We start from the raw sequence: 13,389 nt of genomic DNA, 5'->3' as shown, positions 1-13,389 counted from the left end.
CCCACTTCCCTGCTTTTGCAAAGGCTTTTTTCTTCCAATTGCATGGACTTTCTCCTTCTCCCATTAATTTCTTTTTTCTTTTAAGGACTAACTCAAGCATCACTTCCTTCAAGAAGACCTCTTCAGTCCATCTGGCCAGAATGGATCCCTCTACTCTTCCTCCTATTCAGCTTTGCATCTAGCAATGGTCCCATCCTGCTTTGGTCCAGTTACTGGCTCATAGACTTTTTTGTCCCCTCTTACAGGGAGTTCTCAAGAGCAGAGTCCATATTGTGCCCCCTCTGACCCAGTACGTGCTACCTATAATTTGCACAGAACACTGGACACAATGATACCATGCTTTTTACAAAATTAAGTAGAATAAAACATGTGGCATCTCAGAGATTCTGTACCTGTCACTGTCTGGCATTTTCAGGAAGATTCGGAGCAAGAACTTAGCTTCTTTTCTATGTGCTGAGGGGACCACAACATAGGTCCCAGGGTTGAGATGGAAAGATTTCATGAAGTTGCACTTAGTTTCATAATCTATGCCCTGGGCAGCATTTCTAAATGGAGAAAAGAACGTGGGCGGCAATCTCTCCTGGAATTGCTGAAACTAGAAGAAACACGATTATTGTGGAAAAGCCCCCTCTCTCCATGGTCCCAGCCACCAAGAGAGACCCACCACCTTCCAGACCCAGCATTACACCTGAATGGCATGGCAGGCCCTGGGAAGGGACAGTGCTGTCCTGAACTCTCACAAAACCCAGTATAATTTAGATTATTAATTCATCTAGACCATAGACTCTATGATGAATGCAAAGAAATATGACAAGCAATTCTATCTTACTAAATCTAACAGCATCCTGGTGTGCTCTCTCTCTCTCTCTCTCTCTCTCTCTCTCTCTCTCTGCTTCTGTGTTAAGATCTCCATGGGAACTAGTGACACTGTTCCAACACTGACTTTCTTTTGGGTCCTCTAAAGCCCCTTCTACACTTGCAGTGAAATACTCTGGGCTGCCATAGCATTGCAGTGTTGAATTCTTTCCACTTCCTCTGATTCCATCTCTCCAACAGAGCCCTGAGATTCTTTCTCATTGGAAAATAATAGCCCCTGATTATTTTCCTTTTATTTCAATATTTCTTTAAAGATAAAACAATAAATATAATGTAGTTCCTATTACGAGATGTCACATATATATCACATAATAAAAACCCCTTACTAAACAAATTTCCCCCCACTACAATTGAGCATGGGGATTCCATTTAGAATGGTTACACAGCATGAAATGATTATTTATGTGCTCTGCTTTGGAGGAAAAACAGGGGAAAGGGCAGTATTTTTCCTAGAGCACAGGGACAGGGCTGGGCTCCCAGGTGAGTCAGGAGATAGGGCACCACCCCAGGTGTACTGCAGAGCGCTGGGTGGAAGCTTCCAAGCTGTTCTACTGATGACAGCAGCAGCCCCATGGGTTTGGGAGCTGGATGTGTTGGAGCCCTTCTGGCAGAAGCCATAATGGGACCAGTTCCCCTCCAGAGGCCCAGCTGTGTCCTGTGGCTCTAGCTATGACTCTGCATGCAGCAGTGTGTGGCAGCATGCCTCCTACGATCTAGGGGTTGAGAACAGCCTTGTGTCCCTGCTCTCCTCCCTCCGCGAGACCCTCCCAGTCCTCCCCGGCTCCCGATCCTTCAGAACATGCTTGCTCAGTGGCAGAAGTGTGTGTGGGGGGAGACTGACGCAATGTCTTGGTCCAGCACTCGGAGGAGCCTCCTGCAAGTTCAGCAGGGCTGCTGGGGAACAGAGCTGATGATCGCTCTAGGGATGGGGCTTGTGGCTTTTCCCGGGCCAAGTCCCCACCCTGTTCTCCAGCTCTGGGAACTGGAGCACCAGCCCGGCCCTTGCACCTGACCACTTCCCTCAAAGGCCTCCCTGAAGGTCCACTTCTCCCCACTCCGCCTGCGCCTCGTCACCTTTCCTGCTCCGGAACACCTTTCCCCAGCCTCCGTCTACCTGTGCTGCTGCTTGGAAGGCCTGGAGGGGCCACGGTGACTCTCTCTTGGCTGTGGCCATATCCCACCCTCCTCCCATCCACTCCGCCCTCTAGCTCCTGCGGCAGAGGTCTCTCGGGGGTACGGATGGGCCCGGACGCCCACTTCAGAGCTCACGACCATGGCAGGTGAGTGCTCCTGAGGACTGGTTTTCTGAGTTCCACCCATCTTTCTCTATTCCTCCTCACAGATTTAAGTTTCAGCAATACTGAGTCAGGTTATCTGTTTAGGAGCAGTGGCGATTTGCTTGTCAGAGGATCCAGAATATGTGCCTACAGCGGAGTGCGGATTTGAGGGCTGACTAACTCTGGAAGTGGAAGATTCTCCTAAGTGTCCCTTAGTGCTGCTCCCATCTTACATACACAAGAACAGCTCTGTCGTTCTTCTCTGGCAGGGGCCAGATGCTTGAGGACTTCGGCCCTCTTGAATGTTAAATAGGGGAGCGCCTAAGGGATCTAACCTTTAGACTAGACCAACTACATGTTTTCCCACTTTGTTGACCTGCTTGAGACACTAGGCCTATATATGATGCAAGACTTTGCAAGCCTGAGTTTGCAGCCTGGAGTATGTGGAGGCCATGGGTCAGAAGAGTCTGGGCATTTTACCAAGAGGCAGCACCAGGGACAGGAGAAGGTGATGAGCCATACCTGAGAATCAACCTGTGGGGCAGAAGAAGAAAATTGGGTCAAGAAGCTGGACCACAACAGAATCGAGCAGGTGCTCCTTCCTCTTGTGTGGGCATCCCCATTTCCTGGCACAAGGTGAGGGGAAGGGACTCATTCTGCGCTCAGTCCCAGTGTAGAGTTGTAAAAGAGGAGCCCTACTACCTTACTCGGTTGCACAAGAGGAAGGAACTGAAGGAGGAAAGAAGGTGAGAGGGAAGGTACCCCCTCTGTCCCTCAGCAAGGTGTGGTTCCTGTCCATAGCAATGAGGGTAACACTGGAAGGGAAGGAGAGACATGGCCGGGCCTGGAGATAAGACACAACCTCAGGCCTGTGTAAATTTGCCATGTCGGGACCTTCCGTAGTTCCCTCAGACTGTAATTATGCTGGGATTTTGTTCTCAGCTCCCTGGCACTGGCAGGGACGTACATGTGCAGGTGAATGAGGAAAGAGCTGTGTTCCACTTTTTCCACCAGGTGGAAAGAAGTACAGAGGGTGCAGTTTCATCTTGAAACCCCTCTACCGTTTGTGAAGCACTTGCATGTACAGTGCTTCATGCTATTTCTGCAAGCAGACATCCTGCTTTGTAAGGGCGGAAACAGGCTCAGCAGTTTAGGTAGCAGACTGGGGAACAAGGCAACCTGTGTTGCTCCCCCCCCGCCCCAACCAGGCACTGCCTTCCCTGGCTGATGTGGAATTTAATTCTTCTCCAGATTCCATGAACTGCCCCAAGCTCTCCCTGCCTATTTATACACAACCACGATTTGGTTTGGTTTCAGAGCAGTGTCCCCACTGCACCAGGGCTGGAGCCCCATTTCAGCTGGGTGAGCACTGCACACTGAGCCCAGGGACTCACGAGAGTCAGCCTGATTGAGCCTGTTTCTCTGCTGGACTGAAGAAGGAGCCCCCATGACCTTTGATTTGTCTGAGTCTAGACAGTTCTTTGGTGTTTAACTCAGTGAGAATCCTGAAAGATCTGCTGGGATCTCCAGGGAGCCCAAGAAGACCTTGGGCCTGAGAGCTCCTGTGGTAAATGGGCAGCTGAGGAATCCCACATGAAAATCCTAGTGAAAAGGAGGGAAGCAGGCTCTGTAGTACTTTTTAAATGGGCACAGTTACAATCTTGCCACAGCTTCTGAACTGTAAAGACTCAGGGAAAATCAGTTAGCTCAGGCTGCTACGTTGCAGCTCAGGGACCCCAGGCTGAAGGACAATGACGTGAAGTTTCCCCAGGAGCCATGCACTCAGGCGGCCCCCAGCCTGTCCTAAGGTTTCTCCCTCTCACATCAGGGAAAGGAAGAGTCGGCTGAGATATTTTTAGTAGTCTGGGGCTTGGCCTATTCATTTTTGGGGTGGGGCAGATTAGGTGCCTCAGTACAACTCTTGGATTTATACTTGTTGGCTTTTTTCTTTTTTTAACCTACATGCCTCTCCAAAGTTTCACCAATAATTCTCAAGCATGTGTAAGCAGCCCCTAGGGAGTTTGTTAAAATGCAGACTTTTAGGTTCTGTCCTTGCAGATTCTGATTCAGTCAGCCCCAAGAATCTGCATGGTTACAATAGCTGGTCTTGGGCCAGGCTCCTTTTCAAGGTACAGGCATTAGATTCTGCAGCATACCTGGAAAAGGTGACCAGCGACAGAGATAGGAGGTGTGTCTCACTGTCAACCTGGTCAAGTCAAATCTCCTCTCCAGTTTTAGGTTTTCTTGCAAACTTAGAACACTACAGACCCTTGGGTTTTGTCTCCAAGCTCTGGTACACTCACATCTCCCTGCCTGGCAGGCTGTTTTCCCCTGCCCAAGGTATGCACAAGTGTCCCTAAAAGATGAGCCCTGAGGCAGGCAGCCTTACCTTAAACACCTGGAAACTCAAGGGAAATCCCTTCTCTTCTGCCTTCAGGAGTTGTGGCATGACAGTGAAGGACACAACAACATTGTTGCCTCCTTGGGACTCTTGCACACTGAAGAGGTAATAAGGATTCCTCCTGGGTTCTCCTATGTGAGAAAAGGCCATTACAGGCGCCATTCCCTGTTGGGGCATGTCTAGTTTGGAGAGCCCCACGGGGCTAGGTTACTGCCTCTGAATTTGGAGACCTAAGGCCTGGGTACCTGTCTCGCAGTTACTAGTTGTGGTACTTCAGAAAGGTTCTTTACTTTCTAAGCCCCAGTCTCTCCCTCTTAAAAAACAAGAAGAAGGAGTATAATCCCTAGGTGAGGAAAATGTCTCTTAATCTGTGTTTTACCTATTTTCCTGCAGCTGGTATGCAACATCTGACACCCACAACTTAAAGGAGGAAAGGTTTATTTTGGCTCACAGTTTTAGCCCATGGTTGGCTGGCTCCAAGGCAGAAACAAGATAGCAGAGAGGCACAACAGAGGAAAAGGTGCTCAATCCATGGCAGCCAGAAAGCAGAGAGAAGGACAGAGCTGGGAACAAGAATTCACTTTCCCGGGTCATGCCCCCAGTGACCCACCTCCAATCAGGCTCCATCTCCCAATAGTACATTTAGCTACTGAAGTCATCATTCGGATGACTCCATGACCAGTATAATGCCCCCATGGCCCAATCACACTCCAAACACATGGGACTTCTGGGGCCAATTAGATCTAAACCTGAACAATCTTCAAAGTCAAGGCCTATTTTAATAATGAGTAGGGTTCCAGGGACCTCAGGTATACATGGATAATTTCCTCATGGTAACCATCATGGCAACATCAGCTGCCCAAGCACCAGTGAAGATATAGGCAGAGAGACAGTCGTCTGCAATGTTCCTCTACCTGCAGCCTGCTGGTCAAAGCCAGAGCCAGAGACAAAGAACTCATGTGGGAACTGTCAGGTTCAAATGCACAGAGGAATAAGTCGGGATAGTGACAAATGGATACATACCAGAAGGTTTGGGTCACAACTGTGAAGCTGTGAAAGGAACAGGGGAGACACAGAGGACAGTCATGGGGTTTGCAATGAGGACTGGATAAGACCATGCATTAAAATGCACTTAGCAGCATATAGCAGGTGCTCGGTCTCTGGCTCCCGTCCCTCTCTTCCTTGTAACATATTACTAAAAATGGCCCCAATGTATAATTGTGGTTAATTCATTGATATGCATTGTGCCCAGCCTATATATTCAGACAGACAGAGCTCCGGAGATCCATCAGTAAGAGTTATTTGACAGTTTCTCAGACTCTGCTTGTGGCTTCCTGGTGACCGGGTGGTCTGAGTAGCAGAGTGATCATAGGCGTCTGGGCATGGGAGAGAGGGCCACCTTGGATCCAGGAGTCATTCAACCAACCATTCTTGACAGGCAGGTGCTCGGGAGAAGGAATGCATATGTCTAGGTGGAAATGTACACACATATGCACTTGCACACACAAATATGTTTTTACAGCCTCTTTTATCAAGGACATAGTAGCTCACTGAGGTTCAACTCCACAGGGAGCAGTTTCACTCATCAGTGTCACAAGCAGCATGCAGAAGGAACACTGAAGGAAGGTGACTCTCTCTCTGGAGGACCCAGTCAACAAGATTTATTGCAAGGAGCTCTCTGACTGGCTCAAAAGTGCCCACACTGCTGCCTCCCAACCAGCCCAGGGCAGGATGTTCTCCTTGGGGTCAGGGTGGCATTTTGTGGACTCCAGGGGCAGAGAGGGATTATTAAGACCACAACTAGGGAGGATGAAGACAGAGAGACCAGCTGTACCCCCGAGTCACAAAACTGGGGTGTGGCGAGGACAATGTGTAACCTAGGCAGTGACTTTTGCCTAGTGCTCCTTCCACAGCCCTCCCCACCACCATGGTTATTTACTGAAGAGCAGGGAGGCTGATGACAGCTTTCTGGTCTGGCAGGACGATCACCAGTGTTACACTTACTAGCACTGTTCCTGAGAATCACTTGGTTCCTAAATATCATTCGGTGCCATCTTTCCTGGGGCCTGATTCCACGGTCCAAAGTAATTGGGACTTGGTTACATATGAACAAGGAGGAGAAGTTCTCTTGGAAATCTTGACATGACATCCTGTTGGAAACAGACACAGACACACGTCACTAAACGACCGCTGATTGTGTCCCCAGGTGGGGGGTTCCCATCACTTCACGGTACCCTTTCAGGGTCAGCTAACTTCTTCACTGACTGACCTAGCCAAAGGTCAGAGCATCAAGCAACCTTTGGCTTTCTTGGTCCTTCTCCTTTCAGTGGTGGAAAGGACCTTGGCAGTCAAATTCTGGGTGTTTTGGGTCACCTGGCAGGGGCCTTATCAGCCATTTTCCTGACCTGGTAATCTAACTATGAGCCCTATCAGGGCCAGTGGGACCACAGGCAGCCTGTCTCTGTCTGGGTCCTGATGCTGCCATCATGGTGTTCCTTCTCTGAGGCCATTTGCCAGGTCTGCTGTTGAGATCTTTATAAAAACAAAGCTTATTCCACACCTAAAATCCTACCTTCCTTCTACTGTGATGAAAGTAGAGATATTGGGAATATTTTTCCTTTAATATACATTTGTTTTTCTGATTTTTTTTTTTTTGGTACTGGGGCTTGAACTCGGGACCTTACGCTTGCGAGGCAGGCGCCAGAACCACTGAGCTAAATCCCCGGCCCTGTTTTTTCTGATTCTTAATAACTTAGACCCAGGATCTTTTTCACATATATTTTAATTTCATTTAAATATGACACTAAGTAAACCAGACAACTCTACAGAGAGATGTCTATCTCCTCCTTTAAGATGTGTGTACACAGATGAACATTTTTTTTTTTAAAACAACTAGTCATGCAGTCTTGCATGACTTCTGGGTGGGGACAGTGACTCCTCACCCAGAATTCCAGACTCAGCTTGGGAGCTGAGCTTCCAGCTTCTCCTTTTGTAAATTCACTGCAGAGGGGACTGCAGAGCTAGAGTCCCATTAGAATGGCATGGAAGGCATGGGCTTAACAACCATGTCGTCTGGTGGCAAAGAAGCTGTTTTCTCCCAAATCTTTGATGCTAGCATTCCCTTTTATCATCAGAATATCTGGGACAATCCAAGACAACTCTCACACCCAGAGGTGGCACAATTTTCTGCCCAAAGTTTGTCTTGGTAGAGAAAACTCTCTCTCTAAGGATTTCTCTGCAATGCTGATTTCCATCATCATAAAAATTTACGGAAAGAAACAGGGATTGAAAACTTGGGCAATAAGGATTTAAAACTCATTTTTTAAAAGGGCAAATACCAAAACTCGCCATCTTCCTTGATGTGGTACAATTGCTTTTTCCGTGGGTCTTGGGTTTCTTGCCATTCCCGGGACCTACACATGGAGAAACAGATCATAGGGTGGCATGTCTCAGGGAGTTTTATTTCAACCACATGTGGCCTAGCAGGGGTCCTTTGTTTGGCCATTGTTAGTTCCTGGGGACAAGTAGAGTATCATTCTACCTAGGAACAGGGCTCAAGTCATTACATTTCTCTGCTTCAGTTATGCTGATGGCTTCCAAACACCTTTCCCCAGCTTGCTCTTCTTTCCTGAACTCAAGAGAGATTTACAATCCATCCTGCATCTCAAGTCCCAAAGTGACCTCAAATCACCTGTCTTCTGCCTTCTCCTATTGCCCACTGAGAACATGAGAAGTCTCTCTCTCACTAGTCACCAAGTACTTTCACACCCCAATTCCTTCCGTAAATCCCTCTCACAAACTCCACTCACTTCCGTCCCTACTTCCGCTATCCTAGTCCAGGTCACCCTCTTCTCCCTCTTGGACATTTAAACTGGATTATATCATTTCCCTGCTTAAAATATGTCCACGGTTCCCCGTTACTCTCCAGAGAGAGTGAAGTTCAAACTCCTTAAAGAAAACCCCAGCCTCTGCCTACTTCTCCAGCCTGACCTGGGCACTTCCCCGCCCCCACACTTGCCATTGAATTCCATGCTTCTGCCATCTTGAAAGTCTTCACTTCCTTCAATATCCCACACGCCACCTCTTGGTTTCCATTGTGATGTTCCCTCCATCTAGAACACTCATCTTCCTCTCAGTTTTTGGACCCACTAACTCTTACTTATCTTTCCTCCTAAAGGGCACTTCCTTTGGGAAGCTTTGCTTGACTTCCTACCCCCACCAGCACCACATCTGGAGCGGGATCCCTCCTTTGAGCAACCATAGCTCCCCAGACACTTCTATCTCAGCACTCAGCACTATCTGTAGCTATTGCCTGTTTGTTGCTATCCCTGTCTGGGTATGGCAAGTGCCAATTGAGCTGAGGAGCATTGCTCTCCTTACATCATCACAATGATCAACACACGTCATGTCACATGGTTGGCACACAATGACTTTCTGCCAGTTTCTTCTCGTGTTGTAAATTTCACTGGGATAGTTGTTCCAGAAGCTAGTCCTAGAGTCCGTGAGGAGGCGCCTCCCCCAGCCTGCTCTTTAAAGTGCAGGAACACTGTCAAGGCAATGGGACCCAGGGGCTCAAAAGTTTAATGAGATTTTTCTCCATGGAATAGCTTGAATTGAGAGCCTGGTCACCTCTGTGCTAGGATAGCAAGGCAGAGACGTCCATTCAGTCTTCCGGCTTCAGGCTGAGGCAGTCAGATGTGTTATTGTAAAATGGCAATTTTATAATTAAGTGATAATTACATTTTCCGCAGTATGTAAGGGAAAATAAATGTAGTGTAAATCAATACGTTATTGATTCATGCAAGTTTGCCTTTAAGTGTGTGCGCCTGAAATTTCAATTATGGCTGAGATTAGACCATCCAGCTTTCTCCATTCATCTCCATTCCTAAAAAGTAGGGAAGAAATCGACCACTGGCATGGAGACAGTGATTACGCAGTTTGCACCACTTCCTTTCAGCTTGAGAAGGGAGGCGGGTGGGAAGTGGGTGACCCTCAGCTCTCAGCCAAGGGACATGATCCTATGGGGTATGTGTTGCCAGGTCTCTGCCCTGCAGTCACTTTCCTATTCAGAAGTCTTGTTCACATCTGCACCTGCAGGATAGGAATCTAAGCTTCGATGCTGCGAACAGGCCCTCCAACCCCAGCCCACCATCCTCTCTTCTCAGTTCCTCTGCCCAAGGCCAGCTGGGTGGCCCTGAACAGGATAGGGACCCTGAACTGGCTGGGGACCATGGCCTATGCTTCCCCTGCTACCCAGTGTCTCTTCTGAAGGGTGTCATACTCCCTCCCCCAGAGCATCAGTCCCATCTGTGACACGGTTGCTGAATGTGACCACCCAGGGAATACTTCCCTCCCCTGACCTCTGATGTCCCTTGTTGCTGTCACTGATCATTTGATATTTAGCATAGGAAACACAGGAGAAATATCAACTCTTGGGAGTTCATTATCTGTTCCCCTGCCCTAGGGAATCTGTCCTACCTACTGGCCTTCCCTCTGATTCTACCCTCAATAGCCAACCCCCAATCAGGGATTCTGGCCAAGGTTGCTAGGATTTACATCGGAAAAGGTAAGGACCCCCTGGAGGGAAGATAACAAGAGGAAAGGAAAAAGGAGGACAGTAAGACCGACGTTGTCCACGCCTGGTTGGTTCATGGTTTTGTCAGCTCTTTTCCCTTCTGGGGGGCGTTCAGCTGCCCTGTTCTCCAAGGAGCATATGAGGTCACAACCAGGTTTAGTCTACAAACCGACCACCTGCTGTCTTCTCCCTTATTCCCTCTCTTCACCCCCCAGCCAGCACATACACTGGCTGAGTGCCCACGTGTGCCAGGCACACACCAGCCCGGAGGCTGTGGAGAATCGGAGTGGCCCTGCCATAACCCCGCAGCGGGCACCAGGCCATAGCCCAGTGATGTCCGGTCTGAGTACGGCTGCTGCATTGCCTCCCCCAAAGCACTGCGCACACTGTACGGTTTGCCACTGCATGGTGGGCCCTGTGCTCCTGTCTGTGTGAACAAATTGCTTTTCCTTTCCCATCATGCTCTCCCTCAACACTCCTGGCAACAATTCTGTGGCCACCACGTCATGACACTTTGCATGGCTTTGTACAGGACTGCAACAGGGCAGCCTCCTGGGCTCTGAAAGGAGAAACACGTCACTGCCCGCCCCCCCCCCCCGAGACTTCGCAGGATCACCTTCCCATTTTCAGTCAACAAGGGGTGGGGTGCCAGGGGTTAGATCCTGTACCAGCCGGGAAATGCCAGCGCAGGGGTATTAGGGTCCTTGAGATCCCTCCCAGGGAGGCGGCTCTCGCTGTCCACCTCTCTCTCTTGCCAAGTGGAGGGCTGGCTCCTGGCCTGACCCCGCCCTCTTTACCGATCCTGGGAACACCAGCCTTCCGGAGCACAGACATAGGTCTTGTCACCAGTACATCCCTCCGAGCACCCGACTCGCGCACACTTTGGATAGCGAGTACCCAACTGACGCCTGATAGATGCCAGCAGAAAGGCATCATGGGAGCGAGGGCCGCCTCACGGCCACACCCGGCAGGACGGGGCTGCAGTGCTGCCCAAGGCAGGCGTGACAGATGCTGCCTCAGGGACACCGTTCTCTGCCTGGAGCGGTTCTCAGTGACGCCTTTCCCCCAGGGCCCCGGCCATACCCATCTTTCCAGCGCCCTCTCCACTCTGTCTTGCCCCATGGGTTCCACAGGCGGATGATCTTGTCCCAGCCTGTCCCGGACTGAATCTGCAGTGAAGATCGGGAAAGCAAACCGTCAGGGCTCCTGGCTCAAGTCAGCAGAAAGAGGGAATATGAATGCCACCGCTCTCTCCCTCCGAGGACTAATTCAACTCCTGACCTCATTTGGCTGCAGCCAGAAAAAAATTTTTTTGAAAGGATAAAAAAAATCAATGACTCTCTTGCTGCCTGCATGGACTTGGAATGAGATTGAGGAGGAAATGGGCCTTTCTTCTGCTCAGCCCCTTGCAGGAGGTGCAAGTTCATCAGGTTGTACGGCAGGAGAATCTGGGCAAGCTCAGATTTAAGGGCAGATAAACAGCAGGGCTGCTGCTTCTCGTTGCAGAGGAGAGAGCTTTATGGGTCCCCCGGCCCAAGCCCTGCCACAGGCAGCATCTCTATCCCAGGGAAAGAGCCAGCTTCCCTGCCAGCAGCTGGCTGGGAGCTGTTGTGAGAGACCAGAGCTGAGGAGGCCAATGTGGGCAAGACCAGGGCAGCCTGGGCACTGAGATAGCCAAGGGTAGCCCACCGCATCCTGCATCTGTGCAGACACCTCTGCGTAAGAGCAGGTGACCTGCGGTGGCCTCAACTCTCCCTCCCTCTCTTCCTCCTTCCCCCTCATCATCATCACTTGCTTCAGATGTTGAGGTTGGCACTGCTGCTCCTCCACTCACCTCAAGCCAGAGGGCAGGGCAGTGGGGAAGTTACAACAGAAAACAGCAAAGCCTTGCAGCTCCACTTCCGGAGGCCCGGAGCCCTCAGTCTGGAGAGGGGAATTAACTATGATTGAGTTGTAGCTGGGCTATTGATCTGTGCTGATGCTGTGTGAGGGGACAGAGGGGTGAGGAAGGGAGGAGTCCACTCGGAGGCAGAGCTCAGAGTTGGTCGCCAGGGAGCTTGCCTTCCGCCTGCAGTTCTCGGGGGACATGTTCATCCCGACCTTGCCTTGCAGAGGAGGAAACAGCATCAAAGAGGTAAAGCAACTTTCCCAAGGCCTCAAAGTGGTAGAGGTAGGATTCTGATCTGAGCCACTGTTACTTTGCAAATCTCAGGCTCTGGGGTTTTTGTTTTTTTTTTTTTTTGGTACCGGGAATCAAACTCAGGTCCTTGCGCTTGCGCAGTAGGCGGCGAAACCACTGAGCTAAATTCCCGGCCCAGGCTCTGACTTTTGGAATCGGCATGGAGAGAGGCCCCTCCCTGGATGTGGCGGTGGCCTTGGCCTCAGACACAATTCTTGAGCCCTTGGCTGAGGCCTGTGTGGTCCCCAGCAGAGCACTGCCCTGAAGGAGCAACAGCGTCATACAAGGGCCCAGAAATATGGAAGGTGCTCCAGCTTCCAGTGCCACCCCACAGGACTCTCCGGGCCTCTGCCCACCCCAGGCCTTGTACACAGTTTATCACTAGCTCCCAGCACCTGGCGGAGGCCACCAAGCAGGGACATGAGAAATGGTTGTCCGGTGGCCACAGAGCTTAATGAGCCATCTTCAGTGCCCAAGGGATAGACGGAGGTCCAGTTGGGCAAAGCAAGGAAAATTCAAAGGGGCTGAGAGCAGAGCTAAATGAGGCATGCATGTAAGCTCTGACCCCCTTGCCCAGGGGAGTCACTGCTGGAGCTAGGTGCATAATAAAAAATGCCAATTTCATTTATCTTCCTGTCTGTGTCCTGCCTGGAGGGAGGATGAGCAGATTAAAAAGCATACTGCATTTGTGGGCTGGTTTAATCCTAGCAGTTGTGGCTCAGTGTTAGAACCAGCCCCCACTCTCTGGAGGAGAAATCTTCAGCCACATCAAGTTCCTGGGCCCTGGTATAACTGTGACTGTTATGACAGTGCTGTCCTGGTGATCACGTGGGGCTCGGTCAGGGGCACAAGGGTCGCATTCCTATTCCCAGTGGCTCTCTCAGAAAGGGTGTCACTGGGCAGGCGGTGGCCCCAGCGGTTCACCCTAGAATGATGGCTCCTCAGATGTACACCCCTGAGCACAGCTCCGCTGGCCATTAGTAGTTACTTCTAGAACAACATGGTTTCTTGGCAGACGGTAGATTAAAACCAAGCAGTATTTGTAAATACAGACCTTCTCAGAGCCTTTAACTATTCATAT

The 13,389-nt window shown here is 50.2% G+C and overlaps 1 protein-coding gene across 1 annotated transcript in view; it reads right to left on the bottom strand.

Annotated features, from left to right (window-relative positions):
* Capn13 (calpain 13) overlaps positions 1-13,389 on the bottom strand; it is a 78,729-nt gene that overhangs the window by 17,921 nt on the left and 47,419 nt on the right. Inside the window, exons 8-12 of the mRNA XM_087216500.1 lie at positions 11,213-11,298; positions 7,893-7,967; positions 6,559-6,704; positions 4,543-4,685; positions 393-595 (exon numbers count right to left, since the gene is read on the bottom strand). Of these exons, the coding sequence (XP_087072626.1) occupies positions 393-595; positions 4,543-4,685; positions 6,559-6,704; positions 7,893-7,967; positions 11,213-11,298 (653 nt within the window). The remainder of the gene's footprint in view (positions 1-392; positions 596-4,542; positions 4,686-6,558; positions 6,705-7,892; positions 7,968-11,212; positions 11,299-13,389) is intronic.

The sequence above is a fragment of the Heterocephalus glaber genome, unplaced genomic scaffold (assembly GCF_053883595.1).
Source record: "Heterocephalus glaber isolate CG9 unplaced genomic scaffold, H.glaber_assembly_v1.0 deba00001457, whole genome shotgun sequence".
NCBI classification, from domain to species: Eukaryota; Metazoa; Chordata; class Mammalia; order Rodentia; family Bathyergidae; genus Heterocephalus; species Heterocephalus glaber.
The sequence above is the reverse complement of the archived record's forward strand: the minus strand, read 5'-3'. Positions and strand labels throughout refer to the sequence as shown.